General features: G+C 43.5%; 1 protein-coding gene across 1 annotated transcript in view; it reads right to left on the bottom strand.

The window, feature by feature from the left end:
* Positions 1–25,621, bottom strand: part of DNAH12 (dynein axonemal heavy chain 12) — a 147,941-nt gene that overhangs the window by 9,846 nt on the left and 112,474 nt on the right. Inside the window, exons 57-69 of the mRNA XM_019536893.1 lie at positions 23,678–23,870; positions 22,158–22,350; positions 20,371–20,543; positions 19,568–19,708; positions 16,518–16,676; positions 14,053–14,197; positions 12,485–12,635; positions 11,895–12,148; positions 10,610–10,750; positions 8,196–8,333; positions 6,895–7,128; positions 3,880–4,068; positions 1,827–1,930 (exon numbers count right to left, since the gene is read on the bottom strand). Coding sequence (XP_019392438.1) covers positions 1,827–1,930; positions 3,880–4,068; positions 6,895–7,128; positions 8,196–8,333; positions 10,610–10,750; positions 11,895–12,148; positions 12,485–12,635; positions 14,053–14,197; positions 16,518–16,676; positions 19,568–19,708; positions 20,371–20,543; positions 22,158–22,350; positions 23,678–23,870 — 2,215 coding nt within the window. The remainder of the gene's footprint in view (positions 1–1,826; positions 1,931–3,879; positions 4,069–6,894; positions 7,129–8,195; positions 8,334–10,609; positions 10,751–11,894; positions 12,149–12,484; positions 12,636–14,052; positions 14,198–16,517; positions 16,677–19,567; positions 19,709–20,370; positions 20,544–22,157; positions 22,351–23,677; positions 23,871–25,621) is intronic.

Here is a 25,621-nt window from a genome sequence, read left to right as displayed (position 1 = left end):
ATATAGTACCATTAATTTAATCGCAGATTTCGGAGGTTCTATCAGAATTTGCAATTTTTATCAGAGAATTTGTGGGGTTTTTGTTTTTTTTAAATCAGAGAAAACCAGGATCCCAGCTCATCAACAACCTGCAAAATTTGCAGAGGTAGAGATTGTGTTCATACTGTTGCCTATTACATCTTTTTTTCCATGTACATTAGGAGACACCTAATGCATATCAATTGAAGAACACGACAATCAAGAGACCTGAGCTCTACTTCAGATCCTAGCATTGTCTTGGTCTGCCACCAGGAAGAAATCACTTTAATTTACAGTAATGTCTAAGTTTCTCCATCTGACTTTCCAACATCAAGAGACTTAATGCATTACAATCGGCAACGTGTTAAGAAATGTCTGGAAGAAAGGTCAGATGAAAATTTATCTTTGATTACAAAGAGTTGAGAGAGCAAAACACAACCTGTGTTTTAAAATCCCCAACATAAAAGAAAATTATGATCCAGAGCTGAAGCTTGCAGGTGCCTGAAATTCCCAAATCTTTGGGAAAGCTTTTGTTCAGCCCCAATGCCCCAGGAAGATGCAGACCTTTGCAAAAAATGGTAGTACCATGCAGTGGATGCTTATGAGGAGATAATGGTTCAATGACAGAGTCATAGATTCATAGATTTTAGGGTCGGAAGGGACCTCCATAGATCATCGAGTCCGACCCCCTGCACAGACAGGAAAAAGTGCTGGGTTCAGATGACCGCAGCCAGATGCTCATCCAACTTCCTCTTGAAGACCCCCAGGGTAGGGGAGAGCACCACCTCCCTTGGAAGCCCATTCCAGATTTCGGTCACTCTAATGGTGAAGAAGTTCCTCCTAATGTCCAGTGTAAATCCGCTCTCTGCTAGCTTATGGCCATTATTTTTTGTGACACCTCCCCAGGGCGCCTTGGTGAGTAGAGCCTCACCAATTTCCTTCTGCCCCCCCCTTGATGAATTTATAGGCAGCCACAAGGTCGCCTCTCAACCTTCTCTTGTGGAGGCTGAAGAGGTCCAGGTGCCCTACTCTCTCCTCGTAGGGCCTGGCCTGCATTCATGTGTTTCTCTATATGTGAAATAAAATATTTCTGCTACAATACTTCTAAAATCTAATGAGGTATTCTGTTTCACACATTTTCTTGGTTCATACTGTCTACACTCTGGAAGTACAGTAAAACAATAATCCTAAAAATGCATTGGGGGCAGTGGTAAAGGGAGAACAATAGTAATGGGAGAGAACATTAGGAGTTGGGGAAAGGAAGGAGTCTAGACTAGTGATTTGAAGGAATGAAAAAGAGTAAAAAGGCAGGAAGAAGGGGCATCCAGGGAAGGGAAAAAGAAAGTGTTGAAAACAGATGGGAGGAGGTGAAAAAATAATAAAGAATAGAAGTGGGAGAGGGGAAGACAACAAGCACAGAATCAAAGAGATGGAAGAGAACAGGTGAAAGCAATGAAAATAGGAAGGTAAAAATAGAAATGAAGAAAAGCAAACGATGCATAAGTTTACAAGTACATATGCACATCCTCCAATTCCCCTTTCCAAATCCTCTCCTTCGGTCATCTACATGACACACCTTCCCAATCAATTCATCTGCCCATTAGGTCTTCAACCATAAATCACCCTATGGTCTGCCTTTCCAAATGGGGGGAAAGTACTTGGATTGTAGATACCAGGGAATTATAACTGGAACAAAGAAAACATGCTCTCACATCAAGAGGTGAAAGTCCGCACCGGACACACTGTGGGACTTTCCTCTTATGGGAATGATTAGAGATGTGTTTGAATTAACTAACACAATTCCTTACTTGTTAAATCTCTCCATTTCTTGCACCAGCACAGTGTTCATACTTTCTTTATATCTCACAGGATACTTTAGTAGTGAAGCCTCAATGTCAAAATCATTTGGAAGCTGTAAATGTCAACATAGTTAAATATACTTTGACAAGTGCAGATAAATTATGACTTATAATTGTTTTTAACTCATAATCAAAGCAAACAAGCTCATAACAACTAGATCACCACCACAGGAAAAGATATTCTGTACCACCCTTTAATGACTAGCTGATCAATACATATCTCTGATATTGCAATTAAAAATGTCATTTTAAAAATGACCTTTAAAATCTTTAGCATCAGGTACAATTATCAGTAAGTATTTAATGGTTGTACAGTGGTTCCGTAATACTGAACTGACTTCCCAGGTTAACTGCACTGATTTCAAGTCCTCCTGTTTTCTGCTGTTCAATGACACCTCTTCTAGTCTACTTGCAGCCTCTTCCCAGCCTGGTATGTTTTGCACTTTTATTCTGTACTGAATGGTCTAATACTTTCCACAGTGTTATTCCCAGAGCAAAATGACACACAGGGATCACAGATTTAGCACAAGAGGGATAGCTAGGAGGTGAGTTGAAAAAGAGAGGATCTTACTACAATAAATACATGTTCTATTAAGAAAAACACTGGTCTCTTCCAAATTATTACACCAGGCTCAGCACTATGGTATCTGACCCTTTCCTGAATTATGAAAGCAAACAAGACGATCAGTTGATTGTAACTACTCTCTTTTACACTCCTACATAGCTGGTGTGAGAGCTTTGAGAGTTCTTGTAGCCCAAATAAGTTAAATGTCACATATTGGGGTAATTCTTATTGGGGAAGGAAGGTGGGTGGGGAGGGGTGAGCAAGAGTGAGAGAGAGAAAGAAATTGTGCCACAATCTGAAGCCAGACCCCAAAAGAGATCCTCTGTACCTATGAGCTTCACCTAGAGTTGACGTTCCATTATTCAGGAGCCATAAGGGATGCTCCTAGTCTTAGTGAGAAAGTCTTGTAGGTATCTTGAGCCTAGAACTTTTAGGAAATGTCATCACTGTGATGACCATGTATTCCCAGTAAGGACCATTCTGAGCTCTCCCCAGTCAGTCATACTAGCACACTACAAACCCAGAACTATGCTGGTAAAGACATCACAGGACACCACAAATAATGCGTGCCCCTGGCAGCTGGAGGCACGGCTATGGCAGGAGTGCAGCAGCAGTAAGCGGGAGCTCCCGCAGACACCTCCAGCACTGCTGGTGGTGGTGAAGGCAGAGGTGACAAGCACCAACCAGGGGTTGATGACCACACACACAGACGCCACCAGCAGTGCTGAGAGCAGCCACCAGGGATCGCTGACTGCCTGAAGATGCTGCCAGCAGTGTCAGTGGGGTCAATGGGGTGGCGAGTGGCAACTGCTCACAGGTGCCTTTTTGTAAGGGGTGCACCGCCACTCTCAGGGAGTGCACATGTGCTTGCGTGCACCCCTTACGCATTGCTCCTGCAGGACACTCATCTGCAGCTGCTCTCAAGACCTCAACCAATGGCATACTTGAGAATAGCATGATAGATACCCAGAGCATCTTCGGGACATGCATGCTTCTGGGTTTGGAACATGTGAATGAAATAGGTGCGTGTGTGTGTGTGTGGGGGGGGGGTGTCAGTGTAGCAATCCAGGCTCAGACATGCCACCCTGAAGTGTAGAGGTGTCACTTGGGCATCAAAACTAATAACCAGCACCTTAAAAAATGTACTGTGTGAAGTCAACAGAGAGAGGCTATAGATTTTCTCAACAATCTATGTTGTTACTGAGGAAGCTTTTCCATGTTGGGCAGTTGCAGTTTTCTTTGGATGGATGCTTTCAAGCACAAACAGACTGGACTTCTGCCATCTACACAAGAGGTGAAGGCAGCATTTGAGGCAACACAACCACCTGTCCACCATGCAAATCAAAATCCTCGGGAGGGCCATGAAGTTGGCCAGGTCGCAGAGAGAATATCTGTAGGGGTGAATTAGCAGAAAACTTTAATGGCTTTTTACACTACCTTGCTGAGAACATCGTCAGCTATTTCATACAAAGTACTGTCGCTGCTGCCAGTAGAGCCTCCCTGTGTGCTTCCTCCTTGTGTTAATATCAGAGACTCAAAGAGGAGTTTTGTTTGCTGGAGGTCCTTTGAAATATCCACATTTTCATGCAATCCAAACACCTCTGGCTGTTGATTAAATGGAAGATTCTACAACAAAACACATTAAAGAAGTACACATCCTCATTAGATAAAACAGTTCATTACAGGTCTGAGCCAAAACTTATTGATGTTACTGAAAAAGCTATCACAAACTCCAGTATGAGTTGAATCAGGCCTTTACAGAACAACTTCACACAGTAATACTGGCTATAGAACAGCAGTTCTTACAGCACTTACAAATGCAGTGTGACGGGCTGGCTGGCAGTGACCTGGCCCAGGGGCAAAAGATGATTGGAGGACTTGGGATTCCCTTTCCTCACCAATCTGGTAATGATTTGGCCCAGGAGTTTTGAAGGGGTAAAAGATGATTGGAGGACTTGGGATTCCCATTCTGCACCAATCAGGCCCCAGAGACTCCCCCCCCTCCCCCCGTGACCCAACTGGCCCCTTGGGTCACCTGGAGAGGGCTAAAAGGGGCACCATGGGCTGACTCAGGGAAGAGACCAGTGAGGGACAACAAGGAAGGAGCATCACAGATCTTGCAAGAGCTGAGCCAACTGGGCAGGAGCAGTGCCCCGGAAGAGCTTGAAAGAGCAGGACCTGCAGGTAGCAGTGGGACCCTCAGCAGCGCGGCATGCAGCCAGCAGAAGAGGCTCCCCACTGGGCTCCAGGATCCCCTATGAGAGGCTGCAGCCAGCAGGAGAGGCTCCCCTACTCCAGTCAGGATCTGAGCAGCGACCTGAGGGGTTCCCAGCTCTGCTTCCAGTTCATCCAATCAGAGGCCAGGCAGCTTGACGTGAGGCTGGGGCTCCAGGGAGGTCAAGACCACAAGCAGGCTGAAACAGTGCCTCCAGTGGTGGGTGTGTGGCATTGTTCCTGCCTACCACATGGGAGATCTGGGTTCAAGTCCTAGCTAAGATGACTTGGGGTGAGTGAGATAACAAAAAGCAGATCTTCTTGCAGTGGAAAGGGGCCATTGTTCTTCTCCCCCTCTAGGTACCAAGGCCCTATATTTCCTTGTCATTTGACATTTTCGATTTTGTGCCTTTTTATATTTCACCAACTGGTATTATTCGGTCTGCTGTTTGTGTTTTATATTTTGTTAACCACGTTTTTTAATGATTGTAAGTGTCTAACCTTTGTTGAATCCTGCCCCCTTGGGGCATTGTAGTGTCCACTATACCCTCTGATTTATGCCTGTTATATTCCCAGTATTAAAAGGTATATGGTTAAGTCCCCATTGGTGGTCTGACTCTGCTCTATAGAGGGAGGAGAGTCCCTACACCTCCCATAGCACTTGTGCACCTGCTTTGATCCCTTCAATTGGAGAGGGGGTACCTCTTGGAGTACCGCCTGGGTTACAGCAGAAAGCCACTGTCAAGAGATTCTCATCTCATTGCCATCCTTAGCTAACTGCTGACCACCTCAAGGAACTGTGCACACTGGACTGCAACAAGTGTGGAGCTTCAAATCCTACAGATCCTTAGATCAGCAGTTCTCACTCTTTCTGATCCTGTGAGCCACCTCAACATCCCCACAGAAATTTATGCAACTCTAGAACTGAAAGGAGGCGAGCAGAATCTGAAGTAGCGTAGTGCGGACAGCTTAGTGTGGTAACACATCAGTGCAGGGCCACGCCTTGCTGTTACCCAAGCTAGCTCTGCACATGCTCTTCCAGTTAGGAGCGATATAGCTGTATTAGTGCAGAGCTGCACTTGGGCTAATAAGCGTGCATGCAGGGCTGCACTAAGATAACTATACTGCTTCTCATTTGAGGGTTATTGCACATGGTGCAATGTAGCATCTCAGCCCAGTATTGGCTTGTGCCACAGGAAAATTTGGGCTGGAGGAATGGGGTGGTCTGACTTCTCCAAGTATCCCCCTTGCAGTATGGCTATGGCATAGCTGCAGTCTACTGGTTAAGAACCACTGTCTTAGATCATGAAAAAACCTACAAGGGAACCCAGCATTTAGGGGTAAAGGACACCCAGCTAAGGAAAAAAATGTTAAAAAAACGCTATTGAGAAGCCTGACCCCTGAGGGCTGCTTACTTATGTATTGGTTTCAGCTTTTGCAGACTTTGCTTCTACTTCTGCTATTCCAAATCCAACATAAAAGTAACAAGAAAAAATTACAACTGCCATGACCATTAGGATCTGTTTAAAGTGTTTTTCTTCCCATGTTTCTGAAGTCACCCATCCTAGGAACAATTCCTATGCCCATAAAATGAATCCTTGTCCCCAGCCCAAGACACCAGCTGCATTCTTAGCAGATGTTCTGAATGAAACCACCTAATATTTCACATTGATCCCTTTGTGCTCTGGTACTGTCAGATTTCACAAGCCAGTGAGAGACTGAGTGGGTCAGTACTTGGAAGAATGACCTCTTATAAAATATCTAATGCTGCAGTGCTACACAAATACTTCTTAGAGACATTACGGTCATGGCATATGGTGTTCAATATCACTGAAGATCCATTTGCATTTTTTTTGTATGAGCAGGCCTGTTAACCCTTAAACTAATTTGTTTGGTCTAAATTCCCTTGACACTAATTAGATGTGGCATTCTTCACTTGCTATACAAAATAGCAGTAGCTTATCTCTTGTGCTCTACCTTGGAAGTTACTGCAGTTCAGTCATGTATAGATATTGTGAAGATTAATCATTGTTTAGTAAGGCAGTCTGAGATCCTTGGAGGAAAGATAGTATAAAAGTACTAAATAGCATTGATTTCTTACATTCACAAAGAGGAAATTTTTGTGTAAAATCTGAACAAATGAAAGATAATATACATCACTGAAAGTTTTTTCCACCAGTAAGTAATCTAAATTGACCAAACTTCTTGAGCTTCCAGTATTCAAAGAAAATACGATACCTTAATAAATTCAAGATAGTCCTCATAGGTTCCTTTTGGTGGCGCGTGGTAGTTCCCGCTGGGAGAAAAGCTGTAGTGTGGATTTTCAATTATATCTGGATTATAAAAATCATCTAGCATAGTCAGTAGTAAACGTCTGTCCCAATCGTCCGTCACTCGACCTCCATAGTTACATTCACCCGTTAGATAAGATATAGCTTCAAATGGCACCTGGTTATACTCATTTATGAATAACTGAAACAGAAAATACAGGCAAATCTAAGAGATTTCATACCACCCTAAAGCTAGCAAATTGCCCATCAAGAATGACAGGCGTGGACAGAAGCCTGTGTCCACCTCACACTGGCCAGGGCTGGAACTGCTTCCCAGCTCTCTCCCACCTGTCACTTTGGGTGGGGGGCCGAGTCTGGGTTCAGGTCCGCTCCCCTCTGCCACTTCGGGCCAGGCCAGGGCCAGGACCAGGGCTGCGCCCACTCTCCCTCTGCCCACCACTTTGGGACAGAGCTGCCTCCCCCCCAGTCTGTTGCTGCTGTCACCTCAGGCTGCAGGGCAGCATCCCCCCCCCCCCCCCCCCCCCCCCGCTCTGCCACCACTGTCATGTCTGAATGCTCACACTCTGATTGATTGTTTCAGACAGTCAATCAGAGTGCGAATAAAGCATTAGGGACAGACAGACTAAGGCTTTTCTAATATTAGAATACTTCCTCAGCCTACTTTTCCTACCGAGCCATGTGTCTTTTTGTTGCCAGTTCCCTTGTGATGTTTCTTGGGCTAGGAAGACTCTGCATTTATCCTAAGACCAGGTATGTCTATGTTTGTACTGGAACAAAAAAGTCCTGGTGACACTCTTTTTAAAGCTTTTCCAATTACTCAGTTTCAACATTTGTAATTACTTCCCTAAACTCTTAGTAGGTTAGTTGGTCACATACTGACATGACCCCTGAACTTACTTGGACAGGAATTCTTTGACCATCTTCTGTGTCTCAAAACTTCTTCTGATAGTTAAGACCAGTGACCAACCCTCAAACAGCTTTCCCTAGAGTGATGTTACCCACTAGAAAGTGATTCCTCTTTTAGCAAACAGATTTAATTCCATTGTTATGTATTCAAATTAGCTTTGTGAACACTTTCAGATTTCTCTTAATCTCATGAATGACTTAATATTTTCATAAATATAACAACAGTCTTCATTATTTATCTCTGTCTCAGCACCCACAGAAACATGAATTATAGCTGTGGAAATCTGCCTACAACTGTATGAGCATATAACACAGCTTCTATTATGCTATACATTACTTTACCTGCAGCTGTCTGATACTGATTCGCAAATCTGATTCATTAAATCCATAGGGGATATTCCAACCAAGAGGCCCAAATTTCCTTCTTTCCTGAACCAGAGCATGAAAAAAGCAAACCCCGAATAGCAATTTTTCCCATATCTTTAAGAAAATAAAAGAAAACAAAATAAAAATGATTATTGGTCTAAGCTGCACATGATCTTCAGTTTAGGCAGATGGCTGGTAAGCAAACACAGTAAATTACCAAATAGTGAGTGTAAGATAAAAGCACTGGAATTTGAATATCACTTGATATTTTTGAAACCTTAGTATAAGACTGTATAACAGATGTACTTAATATTTAATGTGCTAGAGGCTAATCCTTCAGTGTCGGTTGGTTTCACTGAGTCCAATAGTACTATATTCAGAAGCAAGAGTCTGCAGGATGGGACCTTTCTTTATTAACTAGTAACAGTTGATAACATTGCACTCTGCTAATGAGAACATCTTTCCAATGATCATTAACTCAGCAATGATTATCCTGTGTTTTTATGGGAACAAGATTAGGTTAAGATACTGGTGATGTGATAGCTCAAACCTACCCTTGAATTCAGCTGATTGCCAACTGGGATTAAGGAAGGGGTTCCCCTGTCTTAGAACAGCACAATAGTCCCTCCTCCCCCTATCTCCACTTCTGTATGTTTAATAGGTATGGCTCAAGAATGGTGTTTGTCTATCTGGGTTTTGCTTGGAAAGAAGTGATTTAGTAGTTTTTTTCCGTTTCATTTAATTACTGTAGCTTTACATGGAAACGAGTCCTTTGCACTAACTATGCACTTATTCCCAACAAATAACAAGCTGGGAACAGTGGACAGTGTGCTGTAATGAGTGGTTCAATAACCAATAATTCTTATGACTAGGGACAGACTTTGCACATAAACTGGTTTAAGTGATCAGAAACTGGTTTAAACCTGTAACAGAACAAATGTTCAATGCACATAAATCAGTTTGAAAATGACTGAAACCGGTTTGAGATAAGTCTGATACTACATTAGACCAGGTTTAACTGATTTGGGTCAAACCAGTTTATGCAATATCTGTCCCAGACCCCTTGCTGGTTTAAAATAAACCAGATACCCCCAGCATCCTGGCATTCTCTCTGGGCTGGGCGGGGCTCTCTGCTCCACAGCAGGGCTCATCCCTCCTCTCTGCTTCCTATGCAGAGCTCCTCTGCACAGACTTGCAGACACAGCAGGGTCTGCTGGCTTCCCCATGCCCCCCTCCCCTTCCCCTCTCACCACTTGCTGCTTAAGCAGGGATCTCTTCCTCCCGTCTCCCACGGCACGGACCATAGCCAGCATGTGGAAGGCTAGCTAGTGTTGTATAAGGTTCCAGCAGAGTGGAGTAAAAAAACAGTAGGAAGAGTCTGCTGGCTCCCCCCTGTCCTAACCCTCCTTGCTGCTCAAGCAGGAAATCACCCCCCTCCCATCTCCCACAGCATGGACCCCAGCCCCACAGACCCTAAGCATGTCGTATCTTAGCTAATGCTGAGAAGTGTCTGTGTGTGCATCTCTCCAATTTCATAGGGACAGGCAGGCAGACAGAACAGAGCTTTTGGAGCTAATTAATACCCCCATAAACTGTTTAAGAAGAGTTTGAAGTAATGAGAGAGAGGCTATTGTTTTGCTAATTGGGCAATAAAGACTCTTATCAGCTCTGGGCTGCCTCGCTTCCCTGTCAGTTTGCTGCAGACAGTCTGACAAGCAGGGAAGGAAATTGAAAAGCTCTGTACCAACAGATGCATGCACTGCATACCCTACCTTACCTCAGAATTTTAGCAAGGGTCTGGGGGCTGACATTGCTCCCACCCCTTGTGCAGCCAGCAGGGAAAAGCCTGGGACCTATAGGCAGATCTTCCTAATGAGGAAGTCCTGCCAGGGCCTGGCCATGCCCCCCTCTGCTCTAGCTCCCCCTGGCTTCTAGCCTGAGCCACTGCAGGCATGTGCCTGGATTTTCTCAGTCTGGAGGGATTGTCTGTATGGTTGGTACCATAGGTTGAATCAATTCAAAGGCTGAATCAATTCAGGCTCAGGCTTTTTGAATGTCTGGCCCTAGCCTATAAGGCTGAGACTAAAGACTTTGTTTTATGGACATCTCACACTGGTAGAGCCCCAGAGAGTTCCTTCCTCCATTGAGGGACTTCCTACTGTTTTTGTTTTACTACAGGGTAATTGGCATGGGGATTTCCAGCTTTGATAATTTAATAACACCTATTTGACCTCTAGCTGCATGAGAGTCTTCATTCGCTTTCGATATTTATTGTCACTCAGAACAAGAGTTCATAATTTTAAGGAATGTTTTAGATTTTAATTTGGTGATAAAGTACATTTGCTGATAAAAAAACATATTTAAAAAATTGTAAAAGGCAAGCAAATTACCAACTCCTTTTCAGGGCAGCCAGAGAAGAAACTGGGATCAGAAATAGGATCAGAAAGATACGACTGTAGTAGGTTTAACCGGAGGCCAGTAGGAGGCTCATTTGTCATCTTTACTCCATTCTGCAGAATGGTAGCTGGAAACTAGATGAAACAAATAGTAACACTGCATTAGGTAAATGTGGAAAACTGTTACTTTGTAAGGATTAGTGCTTCTCTGTTGTGCCTCTTACAGCATATAGCTCTTATGTCAAATGTATATATTAAAACCAGCAAAAGATGACATGTCCCTGGGATGTATTTGTATTTTTAACGTGTTCTTGATATTCAAAGTCTTAAAAATTGAATGCACAATGCCAAATTCAGGCCTTAGATAATACGTGGCAAACTGATGGAGAGCAATAAAATGTGCAGATTGTATGCAAAGGGACAATGCAGTCACTTATGTTCAACAGATTTACATTACTGCCTGAAACATTAAAAACCCAAAAGCCATCCTTACTATTCTTTTTTGTATTGTAGACCATGACTACACTCTGGCTGAAACAACTTCTGCTTATATGAGCTAGGGCTATAAAGACTGCTACAGTAGATGTAGACCTAACAGCAAAACCACTTTTTGCCAACATAAAAAAGCTGAGAATGCTTCCACATTTTCTCCTCCTTCCTAATAAGAACGTGTTTTCAGGATTAGGTTCCTAGACTATAAATTCCTCAAAGCAGAGGAAGTGCCTTAAAATGTTTGCAAAGCACTGAGATAAAACTTTATCAGTTTATAATTGATTTGAATAAAAAATATGTTCGGGGTTTTTTTGTAATTTAAAATTAAATGTGAAAATAGTGACACTTTTTTCACTAAAATAAAGTAATGTACATGACTCTTCTGCAAATAAAATATCATTGTTTCATCATGATTTGTTCCAAGCAATAAACAGTCAAAATATAGATGCTGGAACTGAACATAAAGCAAAACATAAATACACTTTTAAGTACCTTGTACCTTTACTTTCTTGACCATTCAAAATTAAAACCATATTTTTGAGTGCAAAACATAAATATTAAGCAGAAAATTCACTGTTTTGTAATAAAGAATCTACATATATTTTATTCTAATATTTGTTGATTCTATTTTGATTATATATAATTTGAAAAATTATTATTTTTCATAATAATCTTGTAGTAGGATGGGTATATTTTTAAAAAATGTGCTCCTTCCTTGAGCCAGAACTGCATGGTGATTTTTTTTTGGTGGAAGTGTTTATTACACAATATTAAACAGATACCGTGCCTTAGGAGATGGGTAACTGGTGAGCCAAAGTCTGAAAAAAGGATGACAGGTTTCACTGTTAAATTCGTCACAGATTTTCTCTAGCACTGGCAACCAGGAAACAGCCAGATGACAATTCTGCAAGCAAACCCAGGTCCCTTCTTCCATTCCTTCTTTAATCATTTTTGCAGCAATAGGTCCTTGTCCTTGTCCCAGTGAGATGGCTTGAAACTTATTTCCAACCATGCTTTTATCATTTGCAAATTTCAGAAGACCTTGAATGAAAGGTGCAATCTTTTAGCAATTGAGTCAATTAAACTTTGATGGCAGGGAAGGGAATTAAATAACTATTTTGTTGAAAACTATGTACAACATGATGGTATATTATTTAGATGCAAGTTTTTTTCATAATTCATCAAATGTTACAGTATATAACTAGCCTGACCCAACAACATTCTAAACCTATTTACAAAGGTAAAAATGAACCCACAAGGTGCAAGAAAAGGGAGAAACAGGCCTTTAATCTGAAAAGCTGTACATTTCTAATAGTCTGCCTCTCTGTCACTGTTTTGTAGAGCTAGGAAATGAAAAACTCCATAGCATATACTTACTGGACATAGGATCCGCTCCTGGAGATAGCACAAATATTAGTGGGGTTGTTGAGTTTGAATCCAAGTAACTTTTTGTTAAATCAAACGGTGGTGGCTCTACAAACTTCTTCCCCAGTTTATCCGTTACAAAGACTGTTATGGCCAGACTAACCTGTTTAAAAGAGTAAATATAATTTTTGTTGTATGCAAAATTGCTTTCATCCTATTTGTTGTTTCTCAAATCATTATGTAAAACAAGGAGCTGGATAGGGATAATACAGCAACTGAGTAGCGCAGTTACTCTGTACAGCTCTTCTACATCCTTGGGACCTAATCCCTGGTATTCTTGCAGCTATCTTGTGCCAAGCTGTGATGCTGACACAATACAAAGAGTCCACTGGAGAATGTTTGCACAACAAGGGGCAGGCAAGGACAGAGTCAAGAAAAAGTAACAATTCTGCATTGAATTAAAACAGTCTATTACACTGCCATTCCAGCTACACAACTAGCTGAAGGGTCACTCAGTAGACTAACAGAACCATTTGGAACATCTCAATCAATGACAGTGGATTCCAAGGAGGGTATGAAACGGACAAATAACTCTAGAAAGACTCTACTCATATGCTCTGCCTCTAAAGCACCCACTTTTGTCACCGTCAGAGACAGGATACTGAATTAGATGGACCATTGTTCTGATTTAGCATGGTACTTCTTAGGTTCTTATAAACAACTCAAGTTTAACAGAGTTAAAACTGGCCAGCCAGCATCCTCAGAAAAGGAAAGATGAAAAATGTCTCTTCTCCATTGCATGCTGGACAGGGCCGGATTAATGCATAGGCAAACTAGGCTGGAGGCTAGATAAGAAGATTCTTGTTGACAATTTTGCCTGCCTGGAGCTGAGAATGGCCTCAGTGAATGGTCCAAAGGAAAGGTTTGAAGCAAACCTACTAAGTCCTTTTTTGAAAGAGATCAACAGACAGAATATTTTTTACTCTGTACCCTCTTCTGAGGCAAACAAAACCCCTTGTGGCCATCATTAATGATAGACAGCCACTTCATAGGAAAGGCAGTTCTTAAAACTCAGAGACTTTATTTAAGGTCTTGGCTTGGCCAGTTACCAGAATTTATTTTCCTAACACAAATTTTAAAAAAGTAATGTTTCTGAATGTCTAAAGACTATATTAGATGCACTAAATCCCTGCTAACACCAGATGCCTTAAATCTATATAACAATACAATCTGCTGAGTCCGCCAAGAATATGGGCCTTACCATGGCTCTGAAGCTATAAATCATTAGAACGGGATGGCTGAGCCCCTTATGCCTTAGTATGTATAAGAGCAATGTATAAGAGTGATGCTGTAGCAGTGAAGCAGATGATGAAGCAGACAATGCCTGTGGTACAGGATCAAAGTGCTTATGAGGGCCAAAAATCTTCTCACCCATCTTAAATATACAAAGTACACTTGCACTGGAGAAATGCCATTATGTACAGACAAGCACTTGAAAAAGAAACTAGATGTTATAACAATCAGCACAAACTGATTGTTGTGAAGTTATCATCTACAAACACATTTGCATATCCTTTTACCTTATCTGGTCTGAGGCACCGAATAAGGATCATCTTTTGTAGCTCATTCAACATCGTGTTCATTGGTTTTGGTAAAGGAAGGTTTTGTGGATCTTTGCCATCATAGATTTTTCGCCATTCACTTATGTTTTCAGTAACATGATTCCTAAAGGAAAAAGTACTGACTAATACTGTAAACGCTGGAGTTTAGTTTTTCATGCTGATTGAAGATAATTAAATTGGAAGATCATGTGCAATGTAATTAATAAAATTCATTCTATATTCTCATTCCTTCCAGCAATCTGCAATGAATCCCATGGTTACTCATTCTACTACTTACTAGACCAGGGGTGGGCAAAATATGCCATGGGCAGGATGCACCCTGCAAGGCCATTCTATCTGGCCCGCAAGGCTCCTAAAAAAAATGTAGAAAATTAATATTACTTTGCCCTTGGTTCCTGTCAAAAGTGACAGAAACCAAGGGCATTAGGTCCCAGGGAAAGCCCAGCAAGCTCCAACAACAGTGGGGCTGCCTGGGCCCACCCCCCAGCCAGAAGCCCCAGCCCCTTCTGGGCTGGGAGCACGTGCCTGCCCCAGCGCAGGAAGCTCAGGTAAGTTGGGGGGGGACCCCAGGCAGGGAAGGAGCGCGGGGCAGGGGAAGCGGCCCCTCCCACCCATGCCTGGTGCCCCATGTTGCAGTTGCTTGCAGCCTGCGCGAGGCTGCCTGTGCCCTCTCTGGACAGCCCATACAGGCTGTGAGTGCCTGCAGTGCGGGGCACCAGCTGTGGGGCGGAGGAGGGGCTGCTTCCCCCCGGGCTCCTTCCCTGCATGGAGAAAAGTGGCCCTTCGCCCACCCCATGGCTGACGCGCCGTGCTGCAGGCATTTGCAGCCCGTGCAGGCCTGTCTGGAGCAGGCACAGCAGCTCCAGGCAGGCTATGAGCGGCTGCAGTGCGGGGCACCGGGCATGGGGCGGGGAAGGGCTGCCTTCCCCACTCCACTGCACTCAGTGGCAGTGGGGGCAGGTTACAAGCTGATGCTAAGCACAGGGAAAAGCAGCCCCTCGCCCACCCCATGGCCAGTGCCCTGCACTGCAGCTACTCGCAGCCTGCCTGGGGCTGCCTGCACCTGCTCCAGACAGCCCCATGCGGGCTGCGAGTGCCTGCAGTGTGGGGCATCAGCCATGGGGTGTGCAAGGGGCCACTCTTCCCCATGCTCAGCACCAGCTTCTTCTCTTCCAGCAAGCAGGGGGGTCGGGACTGTGTGCTGCCCCCCACCTGTACCGCAGGGCTGGGGGGCACTGGGTCTGAGCAGGTGGGGAGCCAGTGGGAGCCCAGGGCTCACACCGGTGTCCCAAGGCCAGCGCCAGCGGGGCCCAGAGCAGGGTGACAGGAGCACAGGGTCCCAGCTGTCAGGGGCTCTATGGAGCCAAGCCAGCTCCCACCTCCCTGCTGGTGCAGCCCAGCCCAGCTCCACAGACCCCTGCCAGCCTGCGCCTCGCTCTTGGCCCCACTGGCGCTGGCCCTGGGACATTGGTCCCAAGACATTGAGACATTGGTCCCAATATGGTGACCAGGGGGCGGGGCACCTGTCAAGGGGCAGGGCCACCTATGGGGCCAAAACTGGGCCTGCCAAAACTGGGTAGGCGACCCTTCTCTGAAAATAATTGTCCACCCCTGTACTAGACCTTCCCTGTGCTGAAACATAGGTGCCTCTCCTCCCATTCCCCCCACTGCTGTGCAGGAACAAAGCCTCTATTCTGCTTGGTTCTGACCACCAACAGTTCCTCCAGGTCTGCTTGGATCTTGGGAGATGAATTTGGTTTGGAAAGTGAACCTCCTGATTCTTCCAGATAGATGTGGCAGAAAAACCCACTCCCAAACAAAAGAATTCAGAGAGATTTTCCTTTCTGCAGGGGAAGCAAAGGGAGAAATTCTGGGCCTATCATGAGTTGAAATCACAACCCTCTCTCCTTCCTGACCCTTCTACTAAAGCTCATCTTTATCTTTAATAGAAAGAATGCATGTAAGATCAATCCCTCCTGAAATACCTTTTTGGTCATTCTGTCAGAAAATGGGGTTCGTTTCTCCATGAAGTAAGCTACAGTGCTTCAGGCCCTAGCCTCAAAGATGCCCCAGAATCAAAGCAGGTCATGCTATTTGTGTGCACTGGCTCTAAATTCCTAGGGCAGGGGTGGGCAAAATATGGTCTGCAGGCCATATCCAGCTTACCAGTTTGAACCTATCTGGCTTGCTGGACGCTGCCAAAAGCTTGAGGCAGGAGGGCTGTGCCCTGCACTGCTCTGCTCTGCTGTGGGCCAGGCCAGGCCAGGCCAAGCAGCATGCAGACTTCTGAAGGTGAGGCATACTTTGTGTGGTTCAGTTATAAATATAACTTTAGTATTCTAGGGTCCAAAATTACTTAGAAATATTTCTTGTTTTTACCAAAATGAGTTATAGAGAATTTCACACTGGATGTTTATTGGTACCTCAGTCCTCTAAAAGCTGGAATTTCACTTGCACGACACAGTTCATCCCAGCTCTTATCTGGTAGCCACGATGGATCTGGGTTCTTGTATTTGTTCTTGAGACCCACTCCTCCAGTTAATAAGAACATAAATTCTTGAAGTTCTATTTCTTTCTTAGCCCTGCATTCACAAGTAATTCCAGATAATGCTCAGTTATACGAAAAAAATGGATATACCATAACATAAAAGTTGTTTTAAAAGAATTATGCTCCGTTATTATCTAATAATATTTATATTACAATAGCACCTGAGATCCCTGGCTCAAGATCAATTTAAGAGTGGAAGATCAAACATACAATCACATGTACAAGTTCCCTTTTATGCTTAAATCAGTGGTGCCCAACCTTTTGGCCCCACGGACCAGATAAGTGACCTGGAATTGGCCTGTGGGCCTGATTGAGCCTTGCAAGGCAGGATCAGGCCCTGAGTCCCAACACCAACCCTCGCTGCCCTATGCACAGGGATTGGGTCCCAGGGGCCTTGTATCACCCCTTCCCAATCTTCCACACTGGTAGTAGATTCTGGGGCCTGGTGCCACCCCTACCTAGCCCTGCACACTGGTATCAGGTGCCCATCCAATATGCAGGGCCTAGGGCTCCCCACAGATCTGGAAATCCGGCAGCAGGGGAGTGGTGCCAACACTCCCCCACCGCCAATTTCTGGACCTGGGGGAGCCCTGAGGCCCGGATGACATGTGGGTCAGGGGTTGAGCACCCCTACTTTAAATGATTGAGAAATAATAAATAAATAAAATCAACTCTGCCCATCAATAATAGACTGGTTTCTTTTGGGTTTTATGGCAAAAGCAGGTCTTTTAGAAGACACTTGAAGAGGAGAAGATAGTAGCTTTATAAATCAGTTCAAGAAGGTTGTTGAGTCTGTAAGGTGACAACGTGGAAGGAGATATGGACACATTTGTTTGAGAAGTTGGCAAATGCTGTATATTAAAATGGTTTACAGTTAAGCAACTTAAATAACTTCCCAATTTTTTTCAGAAACATATACATAAAAATGCTACTGTAATATTTCCAATAGAGCAGGGGTTTTTTAACCTTTTTTAACAACTGTACCCTTTCTGTCTATACCCCTTTATATTTTTTCCATTTTTAACGTTACTGGCGGGAGCACACAGAGCCCCCTCAGCACAGGGCAGCCACATGGGCTTTCATGGCTCAAGGGGAACCAGCTGCCGCCACTGCTGGCTGGGCTGGGGTAATAACACTACATCACCCCTGGTTGCCTCCAGGCAGGGCTGGCTGCACACGTCAGACAGGGCTGAATGGTGCCCTGTGTCATGTTTGACAGGGGCTGTGTGACCACCAACCTGCCTGCCACAGTGGGTCCCAGGAGCCCACCTATCACACTGCTCCCAGAAGCAGGGCTGGGGGGGGGGCGGGGCGAGGGCAGCAGCGCCCCTCTACAAGCTGCATAGGCACCACTCAGCAGGATGCGGGTGGGCTCACATGTGACTGTGGCAGCAGCAGCCTGACAAGCAGGTCTCAAGCCTTCACAGAGTCCCAACCAGGAGGCCTTAGGTAGAGTCCTATGGCCTCTGGCAGAGGCATTGTGAGCCCGGGTATGAGGGACAGGCAGGGCTCAGCGGCAAAGGAAGAAGTCGCTCAAGTGCAGGAGGAAGAAAGTCAGTGAGCGCCTCAGCCCCTGTGAGACAGTGCAGCTCCTCCCTGCTCCAAGCTGTGCTCCTCACCCATGGTGAGCACAGCTGCTGCTGGCCACCAATGCTGTGCTCCAGCTGGAGCTTCTCCAGGGCACGCCAAAGGGCCGCTGTGGCTGAGCTGGAGCCCTGCTGAGGAACTGAGCCTTTGCTGCTGCCTGCCCACCCCCTGGGGCCAATGCCATGGGGCCTGCCCCGGCTGGCACAGAGCTGCACTGGCGGGGACAGCCCCTCATGGGTTAATGCACATCTTGGCTTCCTGCCGGGCTTGGAGCTGCCAGACATGCTGGGCTCAACCCCCACCTCCCATGTGAAATGCTTCTTTTTAGTAAGGGGAGGGTGTAACAGCAGAATGCCCAGTGCAGCTGCTGTCTCCCACAGCTGCACCCTCTCCCGGCTGGCCCTGGGCCCACACAGCACTGCAGCCCAACCCCTCTCCCTAACTGCCCCCCTCACAAGGCAGCTCTGCACCCGCAGTGCAGGGGGCTGGGGCTCGCTGTATGGATTGGGGGGGGAGGAGGGCAGACTGCTGTTCTCAGGCTGACTGCCTCTCAGACAATCAGAAGAGTGAACTGGGGTGGGAGGCAGGGAGGTGCCATGGTGTGTAGCATGGGGCTAGCGGCATCTGGTGGATCCCTTCCCCTCTCCCAGGTAAGAGCCAAAGTGCGAGAATGTGCCAGGGGAGACGCCGCTGCTGCACTCCACCTGGGTCACACTCCATCCCTGCACTCTGTCCCCACTCACGCACACACGTACCCCCTACGACTTTTCTAAGTACCCCTGGGGGTACATGTACCCCTGGTTGACAATCCCTGCAATAGATAATTTATGGTTCTCTTTCCTCTGCCAGCCACCACACACACACACACACACACACACACACACCACATTGTGTGGTAGGATCAGCAGCACTTTGTCATCTTTGTCGCTGAGAAATGGGCAAAGACACAAAAGTGAAAAGAAAGGGGAGGTGAAGAGAAAAGTTTTACAAGAAAGGAGTTGTGATATATGCCAAGCAAAGCTGTTGAAAAGAGAAACCACTGCCTTGGAGAATTTTAACCTGAAATATTTTTTAAATAATGGCAATTGTTATTTAAAAAAATAACTGCAACCCTATTACACAGCATCATCCCACCTCTTTGCAAAGGGCAATAAAGACCCAATAGGAGGAAGTTAATAAAATATTTGGGGGAAGCAAAAGCATTCACTTCATGATGAGGCTTTAAAGATATACTCATCAAAACACATGCACAAGTATTCCACCATTTGCACATTATTTCAGTAGAAGAGAAATGATTGTTTTGTATTATGAAAAAATTCCAAAAAATATAAATCTTACATGAGAAGGTTACAGCAGAGTAAAAAGGAAAACAGCAGCTTGTCCTTCTCAAACAAAGAGCGACACACATTACAATACAAGTTGTATGTGAAGTGATCGTTCAGGTAACGAAGGCGCTTCTCCAAAATTTTAGATTTGTTACTAAAAGAAAAGAAAGTGAAAGAGAACATGACTGTTTATATTGAATCAATGAAGCAAATAAAATAAAATAAAATAATTTTGAAAAGGTTTGGTAGGATATAGACTAGGGCTGAAATTGTCCTTAAGGAAACTATGCACCTAGCTCTAACTGAATTCAATTACATTCAAAATGAGTTAGACATCCAGCTCCCTAAGTCTTTTCTGAAAGCCCAGCCAAAATGATTTACTGAAATCACTATCATACTTGGGTACCAGAACTCTTACCACTCCATCATAGTTTTAATTCAACACCAGACTTGGACTCTTCCAAGGCACACTGCAACAGATATCTATAAGGAGTGTTATTTTCTGAAAAACATGATTACCAAGGGAACCATTTGGGATGCTTGGGCCAGGGGTAGGGGCATGCTAAGCTGAAAGTAAAGCACTGTTTTGTTTTGTTTTGTTTTGTTTTTCACACCTGTAATGCAGCCTGCATTTACTAAATTACTTGTACAAAAATATACCTGCAGCCACTTGAAGAAAAAAAATCATACCACCAAAATTTGAGGATGTTTCTGAAAATGTTTCGATACAAAGAAGAAGAAGAAAACCCAATTTAAATCCTGTTGGTGAGAAGAGAAAGGAATATATGGGATTTTGCCCAGAAATATTTTATTTACCTGTCATGAATTGAGTTGATAAAGAGGTTAACAAACCAACTGAGAGAGTACTGGTACATGGGATCAATGTTAGCCAGGTCTGCAATACTGAAGAAGAGCACCGATGAATGCTTTGCAATGGGTCTATAGCCTTCTCGAGATTCTGCTAATTTAATTTCTGTTTTCTCTGCAACCTAAAACAGAAATGACACGTAAGTAAAAAAAAAAAACAAAAACTTTTAATATTTCCCTTTGTACAGAAATAGTTATTACTACACACCCATTATTAACATGCGCTTATTGTGCACTGTACAGTACATTTTCCATGCTCAGATATGCTCGTCATCTAATGCCTCAGTCCTGGAGTGAGCCTTAGGTGGGTCATACAAGGGCAACTTGACTTCAGTAACAGACTACATGGAGCGAAGTGGAGCCAAAGACAGAAAAGCCAAGACAAAACTCATCAAGATACTTCCACAAAGTCACTTGGCATAAGACACATCAAACACAACAATTATGTCTTTAAATATGCCTGGATTTCAAATTTTAAAACAATCATTCTAGCAGTAAGTATTCTACAGTACAGTCACTTTTTATAAAAATATTATATGAAAACAAAGAAACAAGAATACATTTAATGTAAAAGTTGAGAGTTATTTGTTTCTTAGTATTAGGTATATATTGTAGCTTTAAAATAGCGAGGTACTAATAAATGAAGTGCTAGATAACAGCAGGTGTTAGTTCTGCCAGTCCACATCCCTGTGCTGACATACTCTAAACCAAGGGCTGTGAAGATGAGTGTGGAGAAAACAGTGCACCCCTGTCCCAGTTATTTTTATATCCATAACCTAGATGTGTGCATTTTGTGCGGGAATTCAGCTCAATAGTTGAGAAGAAGGAATGGGTTGAGCTAGGAGGACTGGGGCTGGGAAAAGATTACTATTATAGGTGGCAAATGCCTTGGCCCCTTTCCCGAAGGGCAAAATGCCTGTATAAAGTAGTGCCGATTATCATCACAGTGGAACCCCTGTGAAGTGATGTCCAAAAGCAGAGGCAAGAGAGAAAGCATGGACTTGTCCCCTTCTTTGCTGGGCGATATTCAGGTTTAGAGATAACCCTCTGCTATTTTCACTGCAGGGCACAATTCTCCACAAATAGGATATTTCAGAGAAAATTAAAAAATAGCACCTCAAGGAGTCTCTTCTTCCCAAAAGGTTTCTCTAAAACTGGGGAACAACATAACCTGCTATAATTAGCATATATAGCTATTCTCAATGTGCACAGCCTCCTCTACTACATCCCGTGGAATCATTATTTTCATTTTACTTATTGGAAAATTAACATACAGACAGGTGTGATTCACCTGTGACCAACGAGATGAGTTTGAGGCAGTTGTAGTATCAGAACTTATAAGTTTCTGGCTTGAAGTTTCATATCCAGATGCCTTGGTAATTACTGTCTCCTTTAAAATGTTGTCTTCTATTAGTTTAACACTTAGATTCTTACTTTATCTTAATATAGAGCCCAATTCTGAAGTCATTACTTTTTACTCCATCCTTATCCAGGCAGAACTCCTTTTAAAGTTATTTGCCTGGACGGATTAAGCCATGAGAAAGAACTTCAGGATTGATCCATAGTTTTGTCTTATGAATTGACCTTACCATTTCACATTCAGTGTTTTCTTTATTTCACTTCTAATTCATAGTCTTCCTGCTAGGAAGCAAAGCTTTAGGTTTTTACACAGCACATTATCCAATTAATTTTGGGATCACTCTATTAATTTTAAAGCAAAGGTTAACTTCGCTTACTTGTTGCTTCTTAGTGATTTCATTAGACATTATTTTAGCAGAGTCTAAGACCATAATTGCAGTCTCATCTTCTAGTATATTCCCTTCTGCTACTTGTAAAGTCTCTAAAATTTTTTTCTCAGTTTCTTTTAGCTGTTTATTATTGGCTGCAGACTGAAGGATGAGAGCATTCCTTTCCTCTTCTAATTCTGGTCTAATAAAACAAAACATATACCCAAGTTAATCCATTATGTATTACACATTGTGATACCTGTATATAGTTAACCTATGTTTGTAAAATTAATATTTGCCAAGATTAGAGCTCATTAATCATGTTATATTAGTGCTACGGAAACCAATTACTTCTGGAGATTTTGTATAGTATTCCATTCACTTTTTTCCGTTTAGAGACAATCACTTAAATTCTATTACAGCTAATTCCCATTATTCACTCTATTTTAGCAAGATATTAAGGCCAAAACTAGACATTTGGGGTAAAATTGTTTCTTATATTTAGTATATTTCTACTAACTTCAGTAAAGTTATGTAATCATAACAGAATTTGTCCTCTAAATCCTTTATGGCTTTAAGTGCTTATCATCTATTTGGATGCCTAAACATGTAACAATTTAAACCCTATGCTTTAGTTTTATGGTCTAAAACTTTATACTCAGACTTCTGGAAATGTCAGCTAAAATTGGTTTTCTTGTACTATAACTCTTGCTTCTGAGTAAATATTTCCACAAGTATTGTACTGCCTGTGTTTATCATATGGAATGTTCATTAAATGTAGTCAGATTTTTAACAAGTGGACTCTAACATGTTTAACCAGGCAATCTGTAAAAGACAGGACCATCAGAAAATCCAATTAAATCTGTTTCTATGTGACAACAAATAAGAACTGGAAAGATTTTCAGAGTTACCATCAATAATTTAAAAATAACAAAATAATTTAAAAATCCAATATCCATGTTTACATGTGCAAAGTTATGGACTAGATACGAAAACAATAATTATGGTTATGCAGTGGTAAAGTTAAATATCAGTATAGTTTTCCAAATCTCATCTGAATCTGAAAAATACTGATGGCCCTTGCAAACAGATAAGACAACTGAAAAACCAAGGCCTCTGGTTACACATTACATATATAATGCAATTAACCGGTTAACTGCATTAAACTGACTAAATTTAAACTGACCACATGTGCAAAGTAAGACCAGCCACAAGTGCATAGTAATTATCACACAATTAACCAGTTAATTGTGCAATTTAGACCAGCCACATACCATAAAAATGGAAAGAGCTATAAAAAAGAGACAACCAGCTACAAAAGTTAGTGCTTGAAAAATGTGTAACAATTCTATATCTGGTTTCTATCTAGCTTTAATTTGAACATGTAGCAGGGCCCCAAGATTCTCTTAGTAAGGATCACTTAGAACAAAGAACAATTTTGGTTTTGATATAAACGTATCTTTTATTTGTTTCTAAAGCTGCTAGTTTAAAGTATTTAATTTGGTTGTTTTCAATAAACAAACACTCACCTTTCCTTTGCAACAACAATACCGAGCAACTGGTCTTCAAGTCCCTCTGGAGTTATCATAAAGTTGAGTAGAGAAACTTTTGTAGCTAGTTCAGGCAAATAATGTGGATTTCTTAGTTTTGTAGTAATAAAGAATCTGAAATCACTGGAATACTCAATAATTGTCTCACCAAGCCTGATGCAATCCATTCCCCCTAAAGTTAAGAGAATAAATATTAATGTGAGTTATGTGTTTATCTCAGCTTTTTTTCACAAAAATATGACTTCTGTGATCAGGTAAAAGCAAAATTCTTCCTAATAGCAAATCAAGCATGCTCAAGTGGTAAGCAATCCTAGCCCCACTGAAGACAATACTGAAGTCCACACAGACTTCCATGAGGTTAGGAATTTACTTGTAGGTGAGAATAATAGTGTTTCATATATTGCTAATAGTGTTTCACATATGGCTGCACTACTCTACTTTTAGTGTCTGTATAAAAATTGGAAAAGATACCTTTTTTAGATTGTTCTCAAATTTCCTTTTCCTATTTCATTGCAACTACACTAAATCATAAAATAAAGCAAGGTATCAAAATGCATAAATGACATCCTAAGGAAGAACATATTTTTATTATAATCCAGGTGTCCTGATGCTATTTGTTATGGTTTTTTTAATCTTAGGTTGTTAAATTCTCCGAGAAGTCCTCTTATTTGCCTGTGAAGCATCGTGTATACTGACAACCTGGGGAAATAACAACATTTAGTATGGGGTAACAACATATAATCTATAATAAACTGCCAGTCATCAGCAAGAAGGTCCTCTGAGAGGGGAGGTTGTTCATGGCACAGCTTCAGACATATTCTCTTCTGACTATTCAAATGAAAGCTTTAGACTGGTGGTTTCTGCCCAGCGCCTGGAGCTCTGGCTCCAGCTCTACCTGTCTTCTGCCCACTTGGCCAGACAAGCAGTCCCTGTGGTGGGAGTGGGGGTGGGGAGCAGGTGGAAAGCAGCTGGAGCTGGAACCAGAGCTCTGTGCACTAGGCAGAAGCCACAGGGCTAAACTTCCACCTGCCCACCCAGAGCCATGTGGCATCAGTGGCAGCAGCTGGAGGTGAGGGAAGCAGAAGAGCCCCACTGGCCCTGGGCAGCGCACAGCCTGTGGTGTAGCTGCAGTAGCTGCAGCAGGCAAGCACTGCACAGAACAGGGTGTGCGGCAGGGGCTGTAAGCCCCCGTGGTGGGTGGCTGCTAGGCTTTGGGTCTGCTGGCATCTCTGAGCCAGCCTGGGCAGTCCACTGCATAGTCAGCTTGCTGCCCAAGCCCCACAACCTGGGCCGGCCCCTGTGTGTCCACCTTCAGCAGCACCTGCAGACTGGCCCAACTCAGCCCACAGCCCCAGCACTGCAGCTGTGGCAAGGTAGGTGAATGCTGGTGCCATGGCAGTCAGTTCTGGCCATGTCCCCTTGTCCCCTCCCCTGCTGCTGGAGTGGGGAGAGGGACAAATGCCTGATGGGCTGCTACACCCGGGCAAGGCAGACCTCAACTACAGTCCCCCAGTGGGAGTGGGGGAATAAACACTAGGCCTGCGCAAGTCGGCAGCGATCTGATCCAGCTTCAGATCCAGCTGGTTCGGATGGCCATGATCCAATCCAGAGATCCAGACCAGGTTTCTGCCTCAATCTGGCCAAAGCGGCTCTGAAGCTTCAGAGCCGCCTTGGAGATCCAGCCATAGGGTATAATGGGGAAATCAATTAAATATCTACAACTTTGTTTCTTGTCCGATTTGGATGAAACTTGCAGGGATGGTAGCCTCTGCTAAGACTATGAAACCTGCCAAGTTTCAAGAATATTGGTGCAGCGGTTTGGGGGGAACTGTACCCCAAATTTCATAGATTTCATAGACATTAGGGCTGGAAGGGACCTCGGGAGATCATCGAGTCCAGCCCCCTGCCCAAAGGCCAGGAAGT

This window comes from Crocodylus porosus, unplaced genomic scaffold (assembly GCF_001723895.1).
Source record: "Crocodylus porosus isolate Cpor-Errol unplaced genomic scaffold, CroPor_comp1, whole genome shotgun sequence".
In the NCBI taxonomy this organism is placed as follows: Eukaryota; Metazoa; Chordata; order Crocodylia; family Crocodylidae; genus Crocodylus; species Crocodylus porosus.
Note: the sequence above shows the minus strand (reverse complement) of the source record. Positions and strands in the feature narration are given on the sequence as shown.